This window comes from Natrix helvetica, assembly GCF_964273705.1.
Source record: "Natrix helvetica genome assembly, chromosome: 1".
Classification (NCBI taxonomy): domain Eukaryota; kingdom Metazoa; phylum Chordata; class Lepidosauria; order Squamata; family Natricidae; genus Natrix; species Natrix helvetica.
The window spans coordinates 197709479-197735979 of NC_138548.1; the positions used below are offsets into that span (position 1 = coordinate 197709479).

Here is a 26501-nt window from a genome sequence, read left to right on the forward strand (position 1 = left end):
TACAACCACCATCCTCACCTTTCGCCATTTTTCTCTACTGTGTTTAAGATCCGACGCCTTAGATCGCGATCCCATACAATATATCCTTTTTCAGGAGAAAACGCCTCCATTGAATCTCTGCTAATCGTTTTCCAATAGCCAAGCTGGGTTTAAGAGCGAGGGAAGACTGAATTCCAAGCAACGAGGACAAGCTGAGGTTACAATACAGAGGTGCGAGGTGGGGCAGCCCATCCGCGGCCACGGGCGTACGAGCGGGCCGGGCGCCTGGAGCTAGGCCCTTCCCTCTCGCGGGGCGGAGCTAGGCTCTTCCCTCTCGGCTGCCTTTTTCTTCTCCCGCGGAAGGTGGCTTCCCAGACGCTTCTTGCAGCATGGCTGGGGCCGCCGTGCGTGCGGGATGGTTCGTGCGCCTGGCGGCCCCCTCCGCTTCCTACTGCACTCGCTTCGGGCCCGAAGTACCCGCCGCAGCGGCGCAAGCCCCGCAACCGAGCCCACCTTATGGCAACAAAAAGCCGCACGCACGGCGGGTCTCGGCAGACGAAGAGCCGGCAGCCCGAGCTTTCTCGAGCGCCCCAGCTCCGCGGCCGGACAACAAGACCTTTCTCTGGGCGCGCTACGGCGAGATGAAGCGGCTGGTGCAAGGTGGGTCGCCGAATAAAGCGAGACCTTTCCCCGCTTTTCTCTCCCACCGGAGGTTGCTTTGGGAAACTGGGGACGTCTTCCCGCCCAGAGGGTCTTTACTTAGCCTCTCTCTTTCCATCTCCCCCCGCGGCAGGGCTGCTTCATTGTCTCCTTCGGTCTCCCAGTCTTTCGTAACCCTTCTGAACAGACTCCCGTTTCGGGGCGTTAACTTCGAGATGTCTCCCTTCCTAAAGCGTTCAAAGCGGCGATTCGTCTCCGAAACGCCATCCGGAGTACCTCGGTGATCCACGTATTCCGCTTCTCCTACTCCTGCGTGCCAAAGTTGGATGCCAGCCTTTTTGCGCACGCACGAGCTTGCACGTCGAGCATGGTTTTGGGTCGTTTCTTGAGCCCCATTCCTTATTTTGTCGCTTCCCGCTTGATCAGACAGAGCTTTTTTGTGGAGGGGGGGGAGGGAGAGGGTCTTCGTCGGGAGCTTTCTTCTCTCGCTCCTCTCGAAATCTGCTTTCGAGAATTGAACGCGGGCTAAGTTGTCGCCCCTTTAAATGAGAACTTCGGCTTCTCCTGCACCCCATTGTGATGAATCGGATTGCTTTCGCATCGTTCCTCTCCTCCTCCTCCTCTATCTGTTTCTGGAATTCGAGGTCTGCTCCGGGGTCTGGTATTTTTTTCCCCAGGCATTCAAACTGGGATATTCCCTCCCCCCTCTCCCTCTCTCCCCCTAGTTGGCAAGGACGTGCTGGCGGTGGGAGGGAGTGATTTGTAGCAAGTTTATACAGTATTGCTTTGTGTCTGGTTCTTAGGGAGGACTTGGTGGGAAGAAGAGAATAGCAACAGAGAATCCTATTGGGTGTTGAAGGTCAATTTTCTGTGATATGTTCCCACAATCTTACTTACATTGTTTTATTTTTCTGCTGGATATATATAACATTTCATGCTTCTAATATCTCCAGCTGATGGAGTGTTAGACGATTCTTGATATTAAGGAATTGATCCTTTATTTTCTAAGGTGCTTTAAGTGTCTGTTCCTGCTGCAGTAGCTTTTCTTACTGTATCTAACCAATGAAAATATTTTTTTTCTTGCTGCATCCAGTCAAGTTCCCTTTATCTCATCTAAAGCCCACCAGAAATATATTTGTTCTGCTTTAAAGTAGTATTTTCTCACTCCAGTACCATTTAGTTTAAGAGTTTCAAAGTGCATGTAAATAGTTCTGCAAACTGAAGGATGGGTGAGTAGTGCTTCAACTCAGCAATAGAGAAAACCCAGAATCTGCAATTTTAGTGGACTTTTCCACTGAGGTTAGCACTCTTTCAAAGCAGCAACAATTTGGAAGGGTATATGAAAGCATATTATCTTTGCTTTTCAAAAGCTGGTGTGTCTAACCATCCTGTAAACACAGGCCAGGAAAAGGAGATCCCACTTTGTGAAAGGAAAGTCTCTTCTAAGATGGTAGTTGCTAGACCTGGGTTTTGAAAGCATCTTTACCTTTACCTTTACCTTTTATTTCGATTTTTATACCGCCCCCTCTCCCCAAAGGGACTCGGGGCGGTGTACAGTCAACATCTCTATTATTTTATCATTTGTTGTCTATTATCTAGAACGGGTATGCAACCTTGGCAACATTAAGACCTTGTGGACCTTAGTTCCCAGAATACTCCAGCCAGCCATGATCTAAAAGTTTGGAATGTTTCCTTTGTGTAGTAATCCTAATCTCTACTAGAGCAAAGGAGATTCAAATTCCTATGTAGAGTAGAGTGAGGCTTCAGACGTTGGTTAGGGATTATTGGAGTTATGGTCTAAGCACATCTATACAGGTTAAGGAAAATTGCGCCAAGTGCTTTGAGAGTCCACTCTATCCAGAACACAAGTGGTCAACTTTTGAGGAGTGTTGGGGACTGCACTTAACCCTTAGAGTGGGTGCTGCAACATATTTCACTTGAAAGGGCTGCATTATGCATGGAACAATCTGTTCCATTCTTACCTGTTTTACAGAAATGTAGTTTTCTACTTGTTTGGGTAAACAAAGTAGTAAGTCTATGCACTACTTTTTTTTCTGGATTTCCCACCTGATAGGTGAGAAATAGCACTAATATGGTTGGGGCCACTGCCAAAGGGCGTAGGGTGGAAATGAGGATCACTAAAAAGGTGTTTGAGAAATGTGTGATCCTAAGATTATACTTGCTGTAGGTCAGCCCATGCTCTGTGAGAGTGCTGGATAGTTAATGCAATCAACAAAAGGAAAAAGAATACACTTATGTGCTGCAAAGTTGTTTGCATGATAGCTGTTATCATACCCAGCCAACACAACCTAAAACTAGTGTCACATGTTAGGTATGATTCTGTATAAGGCAGCATCTTAATGTTCCTAAACCGTAAGAGTTATCTACAAGGCTTGACACTTCTCAGTTCCTTTCTGATATGCCAGGAGGGGATCATATTAATGTTGGGTGTTGATGTAGCAGCAGTGATTTTTTTTTTCCAAATTACTATGCAGTGAAAGAAAGTTGGTTGGTTTTATCGCTGTGTGCGCAGATCAAAATATTTATTTTGGAAATCCACAATTACCCAAGTTTCTTCCTTATTTGCTAACATCTTTCTTTCTGGCTGCTAACAAGCGTGCCACGTCTCTCCCACTATTTTCTCCTCCTCCTCCTCCTGCCCTCAGCATTGCATATGTATACAATATCTGTTTCCTTCCTACATATTGCCAGTTCTTTCCCAATATGCTGTGCCATCAACCGTCTGTACAGTATTGCGTTGTCACTGCTCAACTGCCTGACCCAGAAATTTCTGATTTGTCAGGAAAAAGATCTTACTCATCCTAGGGGTTGTTTGGTTTTTTTGGTTTAACTGAAGAGACTTATTTTTAGCAAATCTATTCCAGGGAGTAAAGCGGGAAGGATTAGGAAAAGTTCTCCCTGGACTCTGAATTTAGCTGACTCATCAAATGGCAAATGGCAGCTTCTGTTATTAATGGGTCTGTTTGCATATGAAAAGCCAACCAGTTCAGATTTCCAGTTGCGGAATAACAAGGCAACAGAAGCATCAAAATCTATTCTATGTTAGTAGTCTGGTGTCACTGATGTTCTTTAAGTAGCTCATCCTTGAAAAGTATAACAATTGCCTTGATAAATTAGACTAACATTGGATTCTGATTCCAGCAATGACTATTCAGCTTGTAGGAAGAAGCAAGAATTTTCAAGCAAGTTTTGAAGTGAGCACAGGAGAATGTTCCAGGAAGGAAAAATAAAAGTTTAGGAGAAATAAGGAGACAAAATCCAATATTAGGGAAACAGATTAATTCTTGTTCCATTCATCTTTAAGATATTATACCTGAGGACTAGTAGAGAAGAAAAGAATTTGAGCAAGTATCTGTTTTTTCTTCAAGCTATCCTAGCCCCAATATCCAATATTCCAGGAGAAATGAGCCTCTATGTGAATTTTTATATAAATAAAGCAACAAATATTGCATTTTGGCTATTGCCACTGAAAGTTAGTAGTAGACTTCTCCCAACAAAATATAATTCTATATTGTGTAAAGAAATAATTGTTGTTCTACTAAATTAAAAGTCTTTTCATGCTCACTTTTTTATTCTCACCATTTAAAAAAGTCAGTCGTTTGTATCTTCGTTCATAAACAATTTTTCCCAGGTTTTAAAAAGTTATGTGACTAGTTCTATACATAACTGTCTAAACCTGTTAGGCTACATATTCATGTATTTGCATGTTTATTCTTAATATGTTCCTTAATTCCAAAAGAAACAGAATTGTTGCTTCCAACGAATTCTTTTTTTGTTGTTCTTGAAAATTGATATTAATTTTGAACATTAATATATATTGATAATTGTATTAATAATTATTTACAAGGGGGATGCATTGATACTGTTTTAGGAGGTCACAATTTCATATTATTGATTTACAGATAGCTCAGATCTATTGAAAGCGCCATCGTGATGTTTCCGCATATGCATGGAATCTGGTTGTTTTACTTACTTAGAACAAGTACTGCTGCAATTGATGATAGTCATATCATTTTGTATGTTTCAGAAAACGTAGCTGTGTACTAAAAACAGATTCAAGGATTATGACAAAACCCTAGAGCAGTAATGATTTCTAGCTATCAAATGTATCAAACAAATAAATTTCATTATAAATAATTAGAATGAGAAATGATTAGAAGGTGTATCGGTGTATATTAAATGCTAGCCTATTTTGTAGGAAAGCTAATTAGAAACATCCCATTTTCTTTCTGGTCATGACTTGATTTTGTAAAATAACAAAGGAAATACTGGTCTAATTCAACATATCTTTGCATCTTTTCTTTGTAACCATTCTTCGCAGTAGGGACCTCATAGAGTGACTGATGATGATTACATAGTCAGAAACGCGATATAAATGTGCTTGCGGACAGATAGGTACTGTACTTTTCGGACTATAAGATGCACCGGTGTATGAGACGCACCAAGATTTCGAAGAGGTAAGTAAGAAAAAAAGTTTTGTCCTCCCCGGCCCCCAGGAGCACTCTGCAGGCTTCAGCAGGGCTGGGGTAAGGCAAAACGCCCCTGTTTTTCACCAAAATGGGGGGATTTTTCCCTTCCCCCAGCCCTGCTGAAGCCTGCAGAGTGCTTTTTGGGGGGTGGGGGAAGGAAAACACCCCCCTTTTTGGTAAAAAACCCGGGTTTTTCACTCATTTTTCACAAAAATGGGATGCAGGGGTGGGGTTTCGGGAGGCCAAAAATGGCTGTATTTGGTGTATAAGATGCACCAACATTTCCACACTCTTTTAGAGGAGAAAAAGGCGCGTCTTATACTCCAAAAATACTTTAAAAACGAGCAAGGGCAGCATGTTTTAAAATTGATGGTTGAGGGCCACAAAATTATACATGATTGTATAATTGAGCAGGTTCAAAATTTATAGATAAATGTTTGTTAAAATACAAGGTACGCCTTTGTGCTGCCCTGAATGATTTTAGAACTGTATGAAGTTGACATCCCTGCCCTTGGGGGAATCATGAACTTTGCCATTTTAAATAAGAAAAGCACATTATGTGCACCCATTAAGACCAGCAACCCGTCCTACAAGACTTAAGGATAATAATTAAAAACAAAGTGCAGGTTGAGAAAGACAGGAAGGGTAAACAAAGTATAGGAAATCTAACTATTTGCTGATATTTTGGACTAAAGCTCCATAAACCCAAGGCAGCATGGTCAGTGACCAGGGATTATGGAAGGTATGTAGTCCAAAATACCTGGAAGGACCCTAGGTGACTCTCTGAATTAGAATATTTCTGAAGTGTTTGGGGATAGACTTCTATTTATCACTACATAGTGTATCATGCATTGTTGTTGTTGCTGCTGGCCATTTTCCTACTTGGCAGTGATGCAGGATAACCCTGGGTTGGAACATTGCTGAATTGCTGCCATATACATTGAGTTTTAGTATACTTTACAAAAAGTTTGGAATGGGATATTGATAAACAGCAATAACTTTAAAGCATAATTTGCAAATGCCTCATATTTATTTTATGTTTGTATTTTCTATTTCTTAACCACATATCTCCCTCAGAGAATGGCTCTGGGAAGTGTACAATATACTCAATAAAATTAACATTAAAAATCAGAATTAATTTAAGATTATAAAGATTAAACCCTATGATTCTTCCCTCATAGGATTTAGAACAAAATGGAAACAGTTTCATTTCATCAAGCCTTCAACCCCTTAAGCCTAGCATTAACTGGTGTCCACCTTGGGAGATCCTTTATTAGACTGATTTGTTTTTAAAACAGTCTAATATATTGTAACCCATTCTGAGTCCATTGATTTGGGCAGGAGATAGAAACAACAAAATAAGTACATTGGGTCTTGGCTATGAAGTTCAACAGATGCCTTTGGCAAATGTAATGTCTGTATTCAACCTGTTTTCTCTGGCTTCCTGAGCTCCTTTGAAGAAGAGTGAGGCATAGATGCTTGGATGAGATTTCAGAGAGTATGACTTCCAAGGAAGAAATAGCAGACTGAAGATAGCATCACAAAAAGCGGAGTTGACAGTCACAGTGGGTGAGCCAATGAGTAGACAAATTATTTACAATTCCTCTCTAGACAAGGAGAGAACCTGAGATCACCCACAAGTGCTCCAGACAGTTGCTCCTCATGAGATCTCAAGACAGCAGAATCTGTCAGCTTTAGAACTCTGGGAGATGAGAGAATAGCCATTTTGCTCAATCCACAGTCGGCACCTTTGAAAGAACACTAAGTTCGTGTACTTTTTTTCTAATTACATTAAGAAATCATTGCTAACATCTATTAAGAATCTTGGATCAACCTGTTTCAACCTGTGATGAAAACTTGCATTTTATAATGTTCGAAATGGACTAAGGATCCAAATAAATTTGAAATGAGATTTTGGAATTAATTATAAAGAAATGTTTCCATGGGAAAATATTTTTGTTTTGAATTAAAAAATAGCATAAGATAATACTTTAATTAGACCCTAGAGGGAAATAGGAGGAACTAATGATTAAATTAAAGAATACTTACATTTGACTTATTAACATAGAATGGGGCAAAATACCTTAACATTGGACATATTGAAGCGTATGTTTAAATAATGGGCCCAGAAGCTAGTTTTAAGAATGTCTGCCTCTATAGATAGACTATATGTAAAAGATATTATGGAAGAGGAACAAGTTCTACTTGACGAGATTGAACGGAGTTGAAAGTGAATTTTAAAAAAATGATCTCTCTGATTGCTTTGATGTCTCTCTTTTTGGTAATAGAAATGAGATCCTCTCTTAACCAATCCTTTCTCTGAATTCCTTTTTCTTAGTTTCCTGCTTCACAGAGAAGTAAAGTATCATGTATACCCTTTAACCTACCTTATGTTCTGCCCCCACCTTCCCTCTTAGAAACTCTCTTGGTACATTGTAAGAAGTAGTATTTAATATGGGATGATAATCCACGTGGAAGATTTCTTTGATGGATTGCTTTGTATCCCACCTTTTTCTGTGCAATTCAAGTTTCTCACAACAACAATCTTGTGAGGAAGGTTGGGATGAGAGCACAACTTTGTCAACTTTCATGCTAACAGAGGAGTAGAACTCACAATCTCTTATTTTCTAATTCAGCATATGAGAAGAACAAGGAAGACAACCTCGATGGAGGTACCAGTATGCAAGCTCTCTTGCCAGATTGCAAGTTTGATGATAGCCTTACTAGGCAGTCCAGACCAGGAAATCAACTCCACAGGAAGATTAAAACCACTTTTTAAATTGAGATTGGCTATAGTAGCAGAATCATGCCAGTCTGATTTTATTAGGTTGCTTACTCCCTCTTACAGTTCAATGAATTCAGGAGAGTCACTTCCAAATGTTACCTGGCTGTTGTGGATTCAAATAGGTTTTACCCTTTTCACTTTGGCAATGGCGTTTGTGTAACTTAGTCAAGATCATCTTCCTTATTTCCTATGAAGCCTTAACCAAACTGGCTTGTAGCAACCATATGCTATCATAGCTTGTCCTCCATGCTTTTTTTTCTTGATTTAGATTTGCTCCCACCTGGTGTCTGCAATCTTCTGAATCCTTCAACCATCTACGCCAACAATGAGATTTCACTGAATACCATCGGTGTCTACGGCTTTGATTATGACTACACCCTGGCATTGTACTCTCCTGCGCTCCACTCCCGCATCTACAACACTGCTAGGGACATCCTAGTGGAGCAATATAAGGTACAACATGACCTGGGGTTGTTTTCTTCTTGTTGACGAAATATTAATGCAGTTAGGATTCTGGTGTCCATGGCTCAGAAAATAGGAAGCAACTTTTTAACAAAAGTTTAAACTCAGTTTTAAAAGTATCATAATTACGTAATTATAATTATAAAAATTATATACAGTGCTAATAATATAACAATTACAATTAACCAACAATAGCAGGTATCTATCATACAGTAATTATATAAAGCTGCATGTTTCAAAATAAATCCTACATAATAATAAAATAAATTAAAGCAAAAGAAAATCTCAACTGATTACAATAAAAAAGGTGCTAATTATTGCACAATGCCAGTAATAAACGAATGTAAACAGGGAAGAATATATTTTTATTTAAAATGTTAGGTTAATCAAGTTTCAGAATTATTCTACAGTTTTCAGTCTCATTGCTACTATTCAATTTTTAGCCAGTGAATATAACCTAGGTAAATGAATCAGACTGGTCTAGTCTGGTATAATATAACAAATTGAAAGGCTGACAATTGACAGTTTTCATTCATCCATAACATGAGCACTGAACTTCATTTAAATTTATTAAATTTCCAGCATAAAAGGAAGACAACCAGCTGAGTTTTTCAATCACATGCAACATATCTGACATTCCATGAAACTTGAAATCATTAACTGTGCTTTTGTGTGTGTGAAGGTGGGTGGGCTTTGACTGCTGGCAACTGCCTCAATAAGTTCCTGCAGTTTTCTTGGCAAGATTTCAGAAGTGCCTTTCCATTGACTTCTTCCTAAGACAGAGAGAGAGGTACTGGTCCAAGATGAAGGCTTATAATAAGACAGGACTAGAATTCACAGCCATGGTATCCAACCTGATACCTTAACTTAGAAGATTGCGCATGGTGACATATTTCTCTTTCTTTTATCACATCAGTATCCAAAGGGCATCCTGAAATATGAATACCGGCCTAACTTTGCTGTTCGGGGCTTACATTATGACATTGCAAAGGTGAGAGAGTCTTCGTCATTTGTGTTTCTGGAGGTTAGCAAATTTGTCTAGAAGGTCAGAGGTCTCTGTGTGTGTGGTTGCTTGCTTTTTGTGTGAACTCCCCAGAAACCTTTAGTTCGAGGATCCAAAATGGCAGACTATCATAGGTGAAGGGGTGGAGAATGGCAAGGAATAAATCCATGACCCTCCAAATCTGGTGCACATTTATTTCCTGGAATGAGAAGGTCAGAGGATGTTACATTTCAGAATTCTATAGTACTTTGGGGGCTCTCTGCACAAGTGTAAGAATATTCAAAATATCCAATCTAAATGCCACAGGATTACAGTTTTAAATCATGTAAATATTACTACATTTATTACCCAGTAGCTACTTTTATGAATAACTATTGCACATAAGTCATCTGCTTAGGGCCCCTTGTAAACTTAGGACAGAAAAATAATGTTCCCTTTTTTTTCTTTGTAGCTGCCAGTATAGAACCCAAGGGACAATATTGTTGAATATGAGCTAATCACCTGAAAACATTTATAAAATGTATTTGCAAGGATTAGGAATTCTAAGGTTTCTGTGTGGGTGCTAACTCCCCTTTTCCCTGTCCCCTATAGGGCTTGCTCATGAAGATAGATGCATTTCACTACATTCAGTTGGGTACTGTGTATCGGTAAGTATTCATCATGTTGGTTTCCAAATGGTTGGGTTGGCCAAGTTCAGACTATACCCTAGCTTCTGGCAATTTATGGTTTGCAAATTTATAATTGGCCTTGGGGAAATGCTGTGTTTCTTCCTTGCCTGGCTTACATTGATAGTATTTAGCAGTAATAAATACTTGATCCCAACCATTGTAAAACAAGGCAAGGGAAAGAAGAATTTCTTGTTCTGCATGAAATGGACTAGAAGCATTCATATAATGTTCTGGCTTCTAATTTTTAAGCTGGTTGGCCTAATGACAACATGTTGGGTCAGAATTTAACTTAACTGTTATATGTCTGCATTGGAATGCATTTCATTATGCCTGTGAACGTTCTTGTCCTTCTGTGTGACCGAAGAATTATGCTGAGTTGCAAAATGTCTGATGCTGTTACAAAAATACTTTAATAAGATATTGTTATGTTCTAACTCAGTGTCTCTTAACCTTCGCAGTTTGAAGATGTGTGGACTTCAATTCCCAGAATTCTGGCTCGGGAATTCTGGGAATTAAAGTCCACATATTTTCAAGCTGTCAAGATTGAGAAACCCTTGATCTAACTGCTAAAAATACCCTGTTATTGTAATTCTAAGCACCTCTGTCCTCTTTTTTTAAATCTTGTGCAGAGGCTTGAAACCTGTTCCAGATGATGAAGTTCTGGAGATGTATGATGGCACCCATCATATTCCCTTGCACCAAGCCAGTGGCTTTTATGGAAAGGTAGAATCCCAGTGCTGTCTAAAGCTGTTAGTTTCATGCTGAGTTTCCATTCCCAGACATGATTGGATGATAGCTGGGCTGATTGTCTTTATTTAATTTTCATATTAGCCGTGTGCATGAAATGGAAAAAATATATTCTTTTGAACCAGAGTAAACTATTATCATGTTCTAGAAATTTGGATCGCTTATAGTTAGGGAGAGCCAAACTTGGAATCTTTTGACGCTCCAAATATTTGTCCTTTGTCTTTTGTCCTTTGTCCTTGTCTGTCCTTTTTTATAATATCTCAATTAAAAAGTACAATTAAAATGTTTAAAACTGCTATAAACTAAGAAAAAGAAAATATTGCAGAAAAAAGAGAAAAGGAAGAAAAGAATATAGTTAAGAAAAAGAAAAGAAATATATAAAGAAATGACTTTCTTCTTTGTCACGAGTATAAACAATTTTAATAACTTAAAATACAACAGATCTTAATTGTATATCCGGTATAGCATTTTTTCCATATCATTCTTTTAGATTATAATTTTTAAATCCACTTTCAGATTAGTCTCATCCTATTCAATAAAACTTGTTCTTCAATAACATATCTCAAACACAGTCTTATCTATAGAAGCAAACATTCTTAAAATTACCTTCAAGATATATTGTTCCAAAATATCCTCCAATATGTCCAATGTTAAGGTATTTTGCTCCATTCTATATTAGTAAGTCAAATTTAAGTGTTCTTCTCCTTTAATTGCAATCTTTCGTTCCTTTTGTTTCCTTCTAGTGCCCAATTTTTAAAGTCTTGTGGGCTTTTTTATTTAAAACAAAAGTGTTTTCCCATGAGAAGAGTTCTTTATAATTAATTCCAAAATGTTATTTCTACTTATTTGGACCCTTAGTTTTTTTCTAACTTTCTAAAATCAAAGTATTAATCATCTTTTTTGCTGTTCATTTCAAAATAATTTTAAGTTCTTAACCTTATTTTGCTAAGGACTGAAGAGAACTCATCTGGTTCTGTAAAACCTGTGGATCTAATGATTCCTAATAGGCAAAAAGCATTTACCAAAAGTAATTAGAAAAGAAAGTATGCAAATCTAGTGTCTTTTCAAAAGGTCCTGACTGTGGTTTGAGTGAAGATGGATTTCCCTCATGCCCCAAAGCTCTGAATTCACCATAGATCACTGTTTTGTGGTCTCCTCGCAAGGAGCAACTGTTTGGAGCAGGGGTCACCAAACTTTCAGACCTCAGGGACCACTAAATTCATAATTTAAAATCATGCAGGCCACTAATATGAATTTTTTAAAAAAAGATAAATAGTATTTAGTGCAATATAAAAAATGCAAATATTTTTTCTGCGGACCATCAAAATTTTCTCTAAGACCACCAGTGGTCCAAAGACCACCAGTTGGTGACCACTGGTCTGGAACATTTGTAGGCAATCTCAAGTCCTTGCATTTTCTGGGGAGGAATTGCCCAGAGCTGGCCTACTCACAGTTCTTCATTCCACCATGATTATCAGCTCTGCTTTTAATGTAGTTGTCTTGAGTTCTCATTTCTTCCCTAGAACTTGTTACCCACTTTCCTTCTAATAGCTTATATCTAATCTTTCTCTCTCTCTCTCTGCACTTTCCTTCTAAACTATCTTTGTCCAAATTTCAGATTGTTTTGGAACAACCTGAACGTTGACTTTCTTAATTCTGCTTTTTGAAGGTTAATGATGTGTATGTGTTTTTGCTAAAAAGTCAGAGGGGTTAATTTATACAGAAATCCTTAAGAGCTATTTTAAAAAGGAAGAGCCTAATAGTCTAATAATTTGTACCCTTTGCCTTCTTTCTCTTTTCCTTCCAGGGCCCTGCTGTTAAGCAATTCATGGACATCTTCTCTCTGCCAGAAATGACCCTCCTGGCAGTAGCTAATGATTTTTTCATCAGCAATGATATTGATTATGACCCCATCCATCTCTACAAAGATGTTACGGTATGTACTTCATCCCCCTTGGCAAGCTTCTCCCTTTTCACTCTTGTTTGTCTAGGAGAACTTCTGTGTTGAAAGTTAGGAGGAGGAGGAAGTGCTGTTGGCTGGCAGTTGTGTGTTTTCTTCTCAGTTCTGAGTGGGGGGTGGGAATCTGGCAATTATTTTTGGGAGGTTTTGCAGAACATAGCGTCCTCTGTGCTTTGTCCTACAGCAAAAGGACAAGATTTTAGGGCCTGGAGTTCTAAAAACCTGCATTAGGTCTGTTGGTTCCCGTTTCTGTTTTTAAATAGAGCTTTATTATAGAAGGTTGTGACGTATCTCACCAGAGAGGAACAGGCTGTCCCAAGCTGGTGGAGGACTTGAGACGTGCTCCCTGCAAAGCTGCCAGGAAGGCTTATCTGTAAACCCAACTGCTCCAAGGCGCACGTATGGAGGGCCCCTCAGCTTATGTTTTCAGCATGTTTTTTTTAAAGTTAGAGACCGGAAAAACCATCTGTTCTGGCTCTCTGCCTCTCTGGAGGCTGCCCAGCCCCTGATTTTTGAGCAAGAGGTCAGAATTGGCATTCTCATAAATAATGTTTTTGATCCATTCTTTTCTGCTCCTGTCCTTTTCTTTGGCTCTGTCCCACTTGCAGAGCCTTAGTCTACGACACTGGAGAAATGTGTATGGCACTTCTGAAGTTTACTTAACATTGAGAGGTTATCATTTAACCTTAACCTGTGTGTGTGTGTGTGTGTGTGTGTGTGAGAGAGAGAGAGAGAGAGAGAGAAGGGGGAGAGAAGGGGGAGAGGGAGGGGGAAAACAAGATCAGGTTACATGCAGTGCTTGAACAGTTTAAAGAAAGAGAGAGAACAGGGTCAACAGGAGCAGATGTCCTGTTCTACAGTATATACATATGTACATATGTATGCATATAATATATATTGGTAGCCTCACTTATTCTCCCCCAACCCCAAACCAGCCTGAAAATTTAACGTCATATACTTTGAAAGGAATTGAGGAAGAAATAAATAATAATGAGGGAGAGAGGAAATAAGAGACAACCAAACCAGTTAAGATTTTCTGTATTTTTGCAACAAATAAGAATTATGTTGCAACTTCAAGATTAAATTCCGACTTATTATTCATGGCAAGGCGAATGTGAGAAAACAAATTTGGCTAAACTCTATAATGCCTTTTCTCCTACATATTTAAAAATGATTAGAAACAGCCTTGGGGATTTTTTTCAGATCAAATGATCCTCAGTTGTCCCACAGGCTGCTATCTGCAAATGTGCAAAACATACAAATACAAGTTGCTTAATGTTTTGTTCCACAAGGACAGATGAAGGTTTCTTTTCCAAGCCTTTTGCTCTCAGTTCTTTCTAAGATTGCATTTGTCTGTGTGTTTTGGTACTATTGTTATATTCTGATATTGTTTTAGTTGCTTTAAAGTTATATCTATTTTAATGTTTTACTTCGTACTCAATTACTTTTTTTTGTTGATGGAACAGAAATATACATGTTCCCTCAAGAGCAAAGAAATAATAAAGGATATATTTGATCATTATCCACAGAGCAGAGTTATGGGGAAGAGTTACTTTCACTCCCTCATACCACAGTTATCTACTAGCTATCCAAACCACAAACACACAATAATTACTGCTATTAAAAGTTTTTAAATTTTTAAAGAGGAGATCGGATCACGAACCTTGAGTATTGTTTCCTGGCTTTGAAGTATAACAAAGAAATAAAAAGTAGAGGCGAGACAGAAGGCATAACACTCATGTGGTCGCCCTACTCATGTTGCATTTGAAATGCAGCCCAGATGTAGAAATGTCAGGGCCTGCAATGCTAACATTTATGGCATTCATTTTTTCCCCTTCCATCATTTCCACAGGATGCCATCCGAGATGTTCATATTAAAGGTTTTATGTACAAGTGGATTATGCAAGATCTGGGTGAGTATCTATCTCCTATACCAGTATTTCTAAGCCTTGGAAACTGTAAACTGCATGGATTTCAGCTCCCAGAATTCCACAGCCATGCTGGCTTGGAAAGTCTGGGAGTTGAAGTTTGTACAGCCTAAAATTGCCAAGGTTGTGAAAGTGTGATATAGGAAAAGCAAGGAAGAAGCCTGCTGGTGTTCAGCCCACAGATCTGCCCTTATGGCATACAGGAAGTTAAGCCGTTGCCTTAGTGACAGCAATTAGGACCAGAATTTCAGTTCCTAAGCAATGAGATTGAAAAGCAAGCTGTTTTTTTACTGCATCACTTAGTGACTGCAATTCTGGCTTTCTCAACTGACATTGTTAAGCGATAACCATGAGTTGTTAACCAGAGGGCATTCTAGGAAAGGAGGGAAGGGGTGCCTCAAGAGGTGGGGGAGGCCCTGGAAAACTAGGTGCATGACATGTGTGAGTTGGGGAGGTTCTACAGTGCAGTACAAAACTGCAGCCAGGTGTGGGTTCCGGCAGGCACTACTGCCGGTTCACTTGTGTATGCGCTTGATGTGCGCTGCACGTGCGTGCACAGTGCAATAAAACTTGTCCTGCGCATAAGCAGAAGTGAAAATCAAGATGGTGGCGCCTATGCCGCCTCCCGGAGAACTGGTTTGGGGGCGTGGTAGGCCTAGGTCACTGCTGGTTCCCTGGAGTTGCGGGTGGAGCCCCCACCCCACCCCGGGTTCCTCCTTTTGCATTCCGTTTTCATGCCTTCAGGCCGTGTGCAGCATCCTGGCTCTGTGCTCTGCAGCCCGCCTGGGCCATGCTTGGCTGGGCGCCTCCTGCCACCACCGCTCAACTTACCCATTGGAGGAATTTGATGAAGCCGAGCGGCTCCTCTGCTCCACCCGAAGCCACGAAAATGGAATGCAAAAGGAGGAACCCAGAGTGGGTTGGGGGTGCCACGTGCGACTGCAGGGCATAGGTGCGTGTGTGCAATCCAGGCTCTGTGATTTCCCATGATTCCTGCCGCACTTGGGGCTGTTTTGGGGGGTTGCAGCCGGTTCCTCCCCCCCCCCTTGTTCCAAGCCAGGATTGGGTGAACTTTTCTCCCTTCCTCCCACCCTGTTTGCACAGTCCAGCGCCTCCGCCTGCGTTTTTCCTATCTCCCACCCTTTCCTTCCTGTTGTTCTCTGCCCCCCCCCCCCCCAGTCGCCCACCAGATTTATAAATACAGGCGTAGCCTCCGGGTTGCAAAGTCGAATTCTTAAATTCCTTGTAAGAAACTTATGGCTTTTCTCCGGCGGTCTATTTTGGGGAGTTTTTCCCTTCTCTTCCCCCCCGCTCCCTCCGTCGGAGTCCCAAAAATTTTCCCCACCGTTTCAGTGGTCGTGGCTTGGTGGTGGTGGTGTCATGTGACTGAGTGTGTGTTAGTGATGTCAAGTTGGCCATGCCCACTCAGTCACATGCTCCCCATTTAGCCACTACCACAGAACCGGTAATAAAAATTTTTAGAACCCACCACTGCCCTGCCCCCAGATCTCTACTTCAGACCAAACCCTGCCCCTGTGTTGGGGGGCAAGGGGGCAACGATGGAACTTTGCACAATGCTGCTGGCATGGCTAGCCCCAGTGTGGGGCTTGAGGCTGCATTTCTCAGTGGCAACAGCAGCTGAGATTGAAGTAGAGGCCTAGAAGTGATAGCTGAGACTGCTGAAGGCCCTGGGCCTCTACTTCGGCACCAGTTGTGGTGCTGCCTCCACCAAGTGTCACTGTGCAAAGGGACCAAAAGTGTATAGATGGAAGGAGATAGTCAGGTGGGGGGGGGGGGAATAGCAGCACATGGGCTGCCAATCACCCAAATTTTGATTACATAACAGTGGGTGTGCTGCAGTGATTGTAACATTAAGCATGGGTCACAAATCCAATTTTTTAATGCTGTCATAATTTCAAATACTCAGATGGTCGTAAGCCGAGGATTGCTTGTAATTCTTAAAAGCGTCTGTCCTTCTTCCTTCTTCCAGAGCAATACATCCTGCACGGGGATGAGACCTACGCTGTGCTGCACCGTTTGGCCAAAAGTGGCAAGAAACTCTTCCTCATCACCAATAGTCCCTTCAGCTTTGTGTGAGTTTAAGCATGCCCAGGCTCTAAAATACTTCCGAGCTATTTGGGATTATTTTTGTTTTTCTTAAGTTACCAGAGACTTAACATTTTTTTCAGGAATTTAACTTTAGCTTTAATTTGGCTGGTGAGTTGGATTGCATTCCAACTGTTTTTTTATCTGGATGCAAATTTCTTTTTCTTATGTCATTATTAGATTTGCGCTCATTAGATCCATTTACCTGGCACTTTTTTATCAGCATTTTATATTGTTATGTTTTTAATGTTTTCATACCTTTTGCTGTATACCCCAGAGTATATAGCAAGTTTATATACTAAATATATAATACTAAGAGTGAGATGGGCAGTACCCAAATTTAATAAATAAAAATCAGTTCCGCCTTTCATTCAAGAGTTCAAGATTGCATACATGGCATTCCCTTTTATCCCCACAACAACATAGGAGAAAATATATAAGGTCGATTAATTTATTAATCTGTTTTAATTTGATCATTTAATTATCATTTTAATTTAATCTAGATGGGCAATATTTCGAGGTGCTACTGCAGGGGTGTCCAAACTTGGGAACTTTAAGACTTGTGGACTTCAACTCCCAGAATTCCCCAGCCAGCCATGCTGGCTGGGGAATTCTGGGAGTTGAAGTCCACAAGTCTTAAAGTTCCCAAGTTTGGACACCCCTGTGCTACTGATAGCACAACATCCTCAGGCATTTGTTGCCAGTTCTTGTCTAGGGAGTTCAGATCAGTATTTCTGAATCTTGGGAACTTTAAGCTTTATGGACTTAAACTCCCAGAATCCCCCAGCCAGCGTGATAGCTGGAGAGATTCTTGTTTCATTCTTGGTTGCTCCCTGCTCTGTACTTTTTGTACCTCTACTCCCTCCTAACTCTCTTCCTTTTTCTCCCTGTTTCCCCTAGTGATAAAGGAATGCGATACATGGTGGGCAAGGACTGGCGAGACTTCTTTGATGTGGTCATAGTCCAGGCAGACAAGCCTCATTTCTTCAATGACTGTGTCAAGTGAGTGTTGCATTTCCCCATATGAGGATGAGCTAATGCATGTCCTGGGGGGGGGGGGGGGGGGCATTTGATACCTTTCTGGTTCATGGAATTGGCACATTGCTGCAGGTACATTCTGATGAATTTTACCGGAGTCAGCAATTTGTGGGCCATGTTTAGCCTCCTTGACTCTTTGTTTTGTGGTATTTAGAGCCCCTGAAGATTATGCTGCAGAAATGCAGCTGCACAGGAAGATTTATAAAAAAAATAAAATAAAAAAAACATGGTAGGAACTTAGTTCTCCCCTAAAATGCATTTTAAAAAGGCAGAGCGAAGATTTGTCTTTTCAATCCTGCCAGTAATGTCACTGTGTCACTATCGTGCTCCCTGCAGTTTTCAGAACTTCCCCAGTTTTGTTTTGTTTTTAAAGGCATGGCCTGTGCCCGCAATGTTGCAAAAAAAGGTAGTGTGTTTCTCAGTCCTGCCATTGTTACTCAATTTCTGGGGATAGTAGATGGATCAGTGCATGTTGTGTACTGATAATATGTGGCTTTGGGGGAGTGCCCTGAATAGATTATAGCTCAGACCTGAAAGCACAATGAAAACTACTGAGGCTAAAAATGCGGGAGTTGTTCCTTTAAGACAATGAGAGCAAAATTTCCTGCCTCTGACTATTGGCAGAGTTCTTCGATTGCAGCATTTCATTTGCTGGTTGTTGGAGATTATTATTTTTTTCTTTTCTCCTGCATATATTTTAACTTCTATATTCTAGCACTTTCTTTCTTTTTTCTTTCATTTTTAGATTTCTTTTTGTTTCTCTCTCTACCCTAAATCATCATCGGGTTCACTTTCTGGCCAACAATAGAAAGTAGAAATAGAAAATTTAAAATAACAATTGCTAACTGTAGGAGAGAGGCTACAATGAACTGTACTTGAACTCTGCATATCCCGATTTCCTTTCCTAATGTACATTTACATCACCAGCCATTATGTAGGGTGTTTTCTAATTCTCTGTGCAAGACTTACTTAAAATGCTGTACTCAAGACCCACCTTTTTCAACTAGCCGGCCTGGCTCAATTATAGTTCCATCTTTATCCTCCTGGCAATCTTTTAAATTTGTAATTTTATATTGGGGTATTTTAATTTTTAATTCTATTATGACTATTCCTATGTATTGTACTATGCGATTTTGACACCTCCTCCGTGAAATGTTTTAATTGTATAATATGTGTTTTTATTTATTGTACGCCGCCCCGAGTCCCTTCATGGAGAGGGAGCGGCTAACAAATCTAATAAATTCAATTCAATTCAAATTCAATATGTCTTTTCAAATCACTAGATACATCAAAAGATTTTGTAATGGGTGTCCAACATTCCTGGAGGGCACTTGATTGGGGGAGGCTGCTGAACAAGTAAATTATAAAATCAAGATTCCTAATTTACTTTAGCCTTTAGGATCATTTGATACCCACTAAAATTTGCAGAAAATGCGTACATAGGTGTAACATGCAGCAGTGTTCATGTTTCCTATTGAGTAATGTCTCTCAACCTTGGTAACTTTAAGATGTGTGGATTTCAACTCCCAGAATTCCCCAGCCTGCATTAAAGAATATGTGCCTATGTGTGTGAGAAAAATAGCTGTGGATTTTGGAGTCAGATATTAGAACTCCTTCCCTTATATAGTGGAAGGCAAAAGGCCTTCTCAGCAGCCTCTCCAACTGATACTCATTTTTCCTTCCAGGCCTTTCCGGCGACTGGATAGCAATGGAGATCTGCAGTGGGACAAAATAAATAAGCTGGAGAAAGGCCAAGTGTATAAACAGGTAGGGAACGTTGACATTAGGTGGTCTGGGTTTTTGAGGAAGCAAAGTAATACTTACATGCGATAAGATTTTAATACCTTGATCCTTGGTTAACTCCATCAGCATAAAAAAAAATTTATGACTGCCGCTGGTACTTGGTGGTGTGGCTTATTAAGTTATTAATTATTCACCTTCAACCTTCTCAACCCCTTTGAGCTTCTTGGCAAACTTTGGAAAGAAAGTAAGCCAGAGATTTAATGAGACGAAGGAAAAATATCCTCCCTAGTTGCTATACTGAAAGGGCATAATACACAGTTAAGCCCAAGCAGAATCATCTTTGAATATATACACTCCCCACTTCCTCCTTTGAGATTTTCCCTTGGGGGTATAGAGACGAAAGGAGGAGCACGTGAGGACATGTTTCAGGAGTAGCAGTACTGGGCATCTGTTGTGACTTACTTCCAAGAAAGGTGCCACCTTCCTGGAGTCTTGGACTTCCTCCTCCTGCTACTGATGTTCCTCTTTCCAAACACCCACTCTACTTACTATCTCTGTCTGGGACAGAGGGTGGGGTGACAGAAATAAGAACAGCTGCCAGCTCTTGCTTGGGTCTAATTCAGGGGTGTCCAAACTTGGGAACTTTAAGACTTGTGGACTTCAACTCCCAGAATTCCCCAGCCAGCCATGCTGGCTGGGGAATTCTGGGAGTTGAAGTCCACAAGTCTTAAAGTTCCCAAGTTTGGACACCCCTGGTCTAATTATTTAAGTTTGAGGGTGGAAACTTGGCCAAGGTTGGACAACCAAGGGAGAGAAAAGGCAAAAGGGGGATTGAGTGTTACACGGTAATTTGCTCAGAGGTCTCTTGACTCCCGGAGACAACTGTACCTGCAAGATATGAAGGGGAACTTTCCCATTTTCCTCTGTGATGTAAAATATTTTCTAGGAATGTTGATCTTGTACCCGTGCAATTCTTCTAATCATTCTAATGCAACATTTCTAACTACAATCTTAGGGCAACCTTTTTGACTTCCTCCGGCTCACAGGCTGGCGTGGATCCAAGGTGCTCTATTTTGGGGACCATCTCTACAGTGACCTGGCGGTGAGAGCCTTGGGCATAATCCTCTGGGTCATGAAGAGAGGGATGGGTGGAGGTTGGGTCTTTTAGATTTTCTTCCCAGCCCTGGGAAAAGAGTGGGCGGAGTTCAGTATGTAATGTCTCGCGTGATCCTATAAATCTTTTCCATTCTGTCTCTCTGCCCCAGGACTTGATGCTGAGGCATGGCTGGCGGACAGGGGCCATAGTTCCTGAGCTAGAGACCGAGACAAAAATGGTCAACACAGAGCAGTACTCCCAAGCACTCACTTGGCTACAAGCCTTAACTGGATTGCTGGAACGAATGCAGGTAAATAGAAATCAGGACACTGCTTAGCTGCTAGGAATAGAAGGGGGAAGGCTCCAAATTCTTGATGGAATCAGTGTGGAAGAGAGGTGCTCCCTGAGTAACGTAGGGCAGGGAATACTTAAAACAGCATTGCAGTCAGTTGCTCTCACAATAAATAGGACCTGAGGGAGTAAGGAGCTTCAGGGGAAGGTAAAATTGGTTCTAAGAAGCTAGTTTAGTGAGCTTTGAGAGAGGATAGAACAGTAATTACAGGACTGTCTAACTTTTGGGTTCTTGTTCCTGAAAAGATGTTCCAAGATCCCGAATCCCAGCAGGTGCTGCAGGACTGGATGAAGGAGCGCCAGGAACTCAGGTATTTTATTTCTTCTCCTTTCTTTTCAGGGGCTTCAGTATGCTTATTCAGACTTACACATTGGCTACTTCCCTGCTTGCCCAATTAATAAATAGGAACTGCCTCCATCCTACTGAACATAAAGGTTTTAAGTTTTCTTCTTACAAAGTCTATTGCCCTCTTCAGCATTAAAGTACGGCCATTCAGGCCTCTAAATCTTGCAGAGTTAATTGGGACCTTAATTGGTGATTTTGCTTAATCTTTTTTCTTTTAAATTCTACCTCCTCTTTAGTTTAACAATTTGTCTCTGCTTTTTGGTCTCTTCACCTCTCCTGGATTCACGATTTTCCACTTCAGCTTCGTTACAGTTGGTATAACTTGAACCCCACTGAATTAGCTGATTTGATTTTGGGGGAAAAAGTTACTGATCTTTAGTTCAGCTTAATCTGGATCCAACCTATGATTCTCTCTATCCTTTTGAAACAAACTTTAGAATTTATTTAGCCTTTTCCACTCTCTCTCCCCAGCATCAAATCTACATTTAAATTTCTCTTCAATGTATACTTAACTCTTCATGGTTAATTTGTAATGTGTAACAAAAAATTACATTACAGCATTGGCCTTTGTACATTGTCCAGTTGTGCTTAGGCTGCAGCTCCGTCACCCACAACTAAGCATCCAGTCCAACAGCAAGAATAAAACTTTATTTTGGTTATAGATCAGTCAGTGGGAAATAGAATTGTGAATTAGATAGGCCTCTTTTCAAGTTTCATGTAAAGTTTTCATAGACTGGTTTCAGGCTTGTTTACACAGGTCCAAACATGTCCTTTACTGCATACTTGTAATTTCTTCAGGGAATTCTGTTTTGTGTTTACTTCACTGACTCACTTATCAACTTTAATTGACTACTTTCTTGACTTTCTTGATGGGCAAAGCCGTGTAAATAGAATCACTCACTGCTCCCTTAGAAGCCAAATCACCAGTTGCACAATTCTATCATCTTCTTGGTTCTAATGATTTTTCCCCTCCTACTCAACCACGTTTGATTCTGAAGAGATTGCCTGGACAAGTCTCTGCCGTTTTTTTGCCAAGATTTTTCAGGAGTGGTTTGCCATTGCTGCCTTCCTAGGGCTGAGAGAAAGTGATTAGTCCAAGGCCATCCAGCTGGCTTTGTGCCCAAGGCAAGACTAGAATCCACATTCCGGGTTTTGAGCCTGATGCCTATATCAGAGTGGCTCTTATCCCTTGCCAGATTCTATCACAAAACCAAGCTGTAAGTGTCCAGACATGGAATCCTGCTTGAGCTCCAGAAGAGAAATCATGAGTTGATGGGGATTGGAGAATAGGGAGAGAAAAATACATTTCATCTCAGTTCTTAAATATTCAGGAGGTGGTTTTTTTGGTGTTTTTTTGGGGGGTAAAGCATGCATTAAATAGTCAAAGAAAACCACCTTTGATGTAGAAGTGAAAAAGTGACAAGGTAGGCAACAGATCCTTTTTTGGAAATAGTGTTCAAGCTTCTGTACAAAGATTCCACAGCAGAAAGAATGACCTTCATATAGTTTTGGGGATTCTTTTCTGCCTGTTCACTTTAATATAGCTTCTTAAATGGTATTGATAACATCATTTGTGAGTTGCCTTTGTGCTGTTCGGAAGCGTAGGGAGTTGCTATTTGTTTAAAAACTATGTTCTGTTGCTGCTGTCCTTTTCATGCTTGGAGCTAGTTGAAATGTCGCAGATAGTTTAAATGCACATTCAAGAAAATCCCAGGCATGATTGGCAGTTTTAACAGGTCTGCTCCTGCCTTATGTTGAGAGTTGTTATTTTGGTATGAGCAATAGCTTCCTTTTGCACATGTGCACCTTGGCACGCACAGACACTGACAATGCCATGAAAGAATTGCGAGCGCAGGCTTTGCTGTTGTGAATCATATCCCATTTAATAAAGGTAGGAGATTTTCTCTGTAGAGTTGCCCTCTCCTTGGGTCCGTATGCTCTAGGCATGAAATAAGCTTTTTTAGATTATAATACGACTATGTATTGTTTTAATCTCTGAGTTGCATGGGAAAAACCTAGCTCAGAATGTCTGATAATAAAGAAAGGAACTTAAAAACTATAATACAGAAAATTCCTTATCACAAAATATCCAAGTTTAATGATACAGTAATATGAAATGGAATTCTCGGATATACTGTAAATATACCAGTGCAAAATAATGAAGACAAATGGAAATGTTCTATGTGCAGTTATGTAAGGTAAAACATTTATTTGCTTCTATTTTTACTTGGCTATGAAGAGGAATAATGTGCTTTATATGCTTTGTCACTCCATACCCCAATCCTATTCTGCAGCAACTTGGTGTTTTAAATATTCAGGCGTAATGTCCAGGTCTTTTTATAACCATAAAATAATGTTAGATCAATTCTTGAAATGAAAAGACAATTTGGGGCTAAGGACAAACAATGCCCTCCAGTGTATTTTTTTAAGAGGCTATATCCGTGATGGCGAATCTATGGCATGTGTGCCAGAGTTTGCACACAGAGCCCTCTCTGTGGACATGCCCGCCATCACCAGCTTCTCTTCTGGTTTCTGTTGCGTACATGCACACTGGTAGCTGGTCTTTGCAGGTGCCAGAGCACCAGAAAATGGCCTGAAAAACAGCCAAACTGAGCTATATATTGCAAGATAAAATGCAACCTTCTGTCATCTTTATTTGGAAAACAACCACTGGCCACACTGCAAAATTGATAGAAAGTAGATATAATGCCAGCTGCAATTCCACTTTTATACATATGTATGCTCAGAATAAAATAGGAACACATACTCATAAACATATATTTGCTAGGAATAAAATAGAAAAATTAGTTGTTCAATAAATAGAAACTTGGTGGGAAGCCGACCTTCTGATACTGGATATACTGTGATTGGCTATGTCCAGCCAAGAGACCCTGAGAATACCTAACCCACAGTTATAGCTTCAAGGTATAAAGGTAATGCAAAGCGAAATTTTGCATCTTAAGTATTTATATTAAATTGAAACCTAGATTCTTAGAAAATTGTTTACTATAATCTTTGTAGCATTTTATTCAGATACTCCACCTTGCCGACCGAGTCATCTCTGGAGAATGAAATTCCAGCAATCCTGATTGTCTGATCCCTCTTTCTTTTTCTTTCTCCCCCTGCATGCTCTTACAGGGCATTCACCAAGAACCTCTTCAACCCGCAGTTTGGCAGTATCTTTCGCACGTGCCACAATCCCACATACTTCTCTCGCCGCCTGTGCCGTTTTTCGGATGTCTACATGGCCTCCCTCAGCTGTTTGCTGAATTATGACCTCAAGTACACCTTTTACCCAAGACGTACCCCCTTGCAACACGAGGCTCCCCTTTGGATGGATCAACTCTGCACTGGCTGCATGAAGACTCCCTTCCTGGAAGAGATGGCACATATCCGCTAGGGACCAATTGGGGAATAGTTTGCAGGTGGTTGTGTCCCTAACTTTAGGGCAGTGATGGGATGGCTTAAAATCTTATATGGTTCTTTGTATTAGAATCAAACCTGGGGTCTCTGATTACATGTCAGATTTACAAAGCAAGGGGCCTGCTAAGCCTTAATGATTGCTCTTTGGCATTCATTTTTGCTTATGGATTTAAGACCTTTATGGCTCACACCGAGATTTAGCAAGTTCATTGTTCTTTGCTGGAACATCAGCAGCTTCCCAGTGAGCATTACAAAAGTTAGAAGAGGCCCATTAATGGAGCATTGTCTGTGCTACAGAGTTTGGAAATTCCAAGAGGGAAGGGGCTTTGGACTGGCCCAGAGTCCGTTTGTTGGTTCTCCCTTAGGGGTGAGTGCTCTTTCTAGACAAATATGCTCAGTGTATGGTAGGTGGAAGACCTTGGTTTTGTAGATCGGTACACAAAGTTCTTATCCCTCACAGAAACACATATATTTTGTAGCGTTTGAAGTTTACATTCCCTCCCCAACTGTAAGGTCTTTTTTTTTGCTTGTAATGGAGAGGAGAACAGTGTGGGGAAATGGGGCAGTGAGGGAGGGGAGTTCCTGTCCTGTCTCCCCATTGAAATGGGAGAGAACAGGAGGTGCTATTGAGGGGGTGGTATTTTTAGCTGATGACTGGAATTTTATAATGTTAATAAAAGAGCAGTGTGAAATCCATGGCTGATTTGTGGTGTGAAGTTGAGGCACGAAGCAGGAGCTAAACAAGCTATAAGTTTGGCTTGCCATTGTGGTGTTCGTCGTTCTGTAAATTTTATATCTTTATTGGTTTATCAAAATATAAAATACAAAAATACAAAAAAAATGAAAACAATGGAAAATTAGGGGAGGGAAATGGGAAGAGGGAAAAAGTGTAGGGTAAAAGGGGAAAGAAAAAGAAAAGCATTGATTTCTGAGTCCTTTTGGCACATTAGAATAAGGTCAAAACATATAACCTTGACTTTTACCTTTTACCTTATAATATATATAGCCATTTCTATAACAACAAACCTATCTAATCAGCAAAATGTAAAATCAAAGATCCCCTTTTTCCACCACAAGCACAAAGTCCAAAAACTGTTTCAAGGTAGAAACAAAATTAATTGTAATTTTTTCTTTGATCAAAGCAGTCAATTTCATCACCCATGGGTATCTCCATCAACTTTTGCAGCCATTTGTCCATTGTGGGAATGAAAATATTCTTTCATTTTTGTGCCTAAAGTATTCTTGCTGTTGTCAACATATAACATCAAATTTCCAGGTTTTTTTCAAGTTCTTTATCCGTTAAGCCTAAAAGAAAAATATCTGATTTTATCTTTATATTCATTTAAGAATCTTCTGTATTAAGATGTGAATACTACTCCAGTATTTATTTGCTCTGTAACATGTCCATCATAAGTGATAAAACGTTCCTTCTTTACATTTCCAACTTTCATTTGAAGTACCTTGATACATTCTTGATAATTTGTCCAGTGTTAAATACCAACAGTACATCATCTTATAAAAATCACACAATGCTTTACAGGATACATACCTTACATTTTCTGAGTGCCTACAGCCCTATAATGAAGACCGTCCTATAGGATTGTAGTGCCACCTACTGGCTATATGTATAATTTACAAGTAATATCCACATACTGGGGAGAAAGATTTTTAAAAACCCTATTAAAATCTCATTTGGATTTACAGTATATTCACTTC

At 40.3% G+C, this 26501-nt stretch overlaps 1 protein-coding gene across 1 annotated transcript; it reads left to right on the forward strand.

Moving 5' to 3' along the window:
* Positions 1 to 25477, forward strand: LOC309390593 (5'-nucleotidase domain-containing protein 2-like). Its single transcript, XM_081950076.1, has 14 exons — positions 1 to 639; positions 8183 to 8367; positions 9293 to 9367; positions 9971 to 10026; positions 10677 to 10770; positions 12602 to 12730; positions 14607 to 14667; positions 16673 to 16775; positions 17689 to 17790; positions 19512 to 19593; positions 20585 to 20671; positions 20835 to 20975; positions 21263 to 21327; positions 24501 to 25477. The coding sequence occupies exons 1-14, from the start codon at positions 369 to 371 to the stop codon at positions 24760 to 24762; spliced, it is 1713 nt and encodes a 570-aa protein (XP_081806202.1). The 5' UTR covers positions 1 to 368; the 3' UTR covers positions 24763 to 25477.
* The last annotated feature ends 1024 nt before the right edge of the window (positions 25478 to 26501 follow it).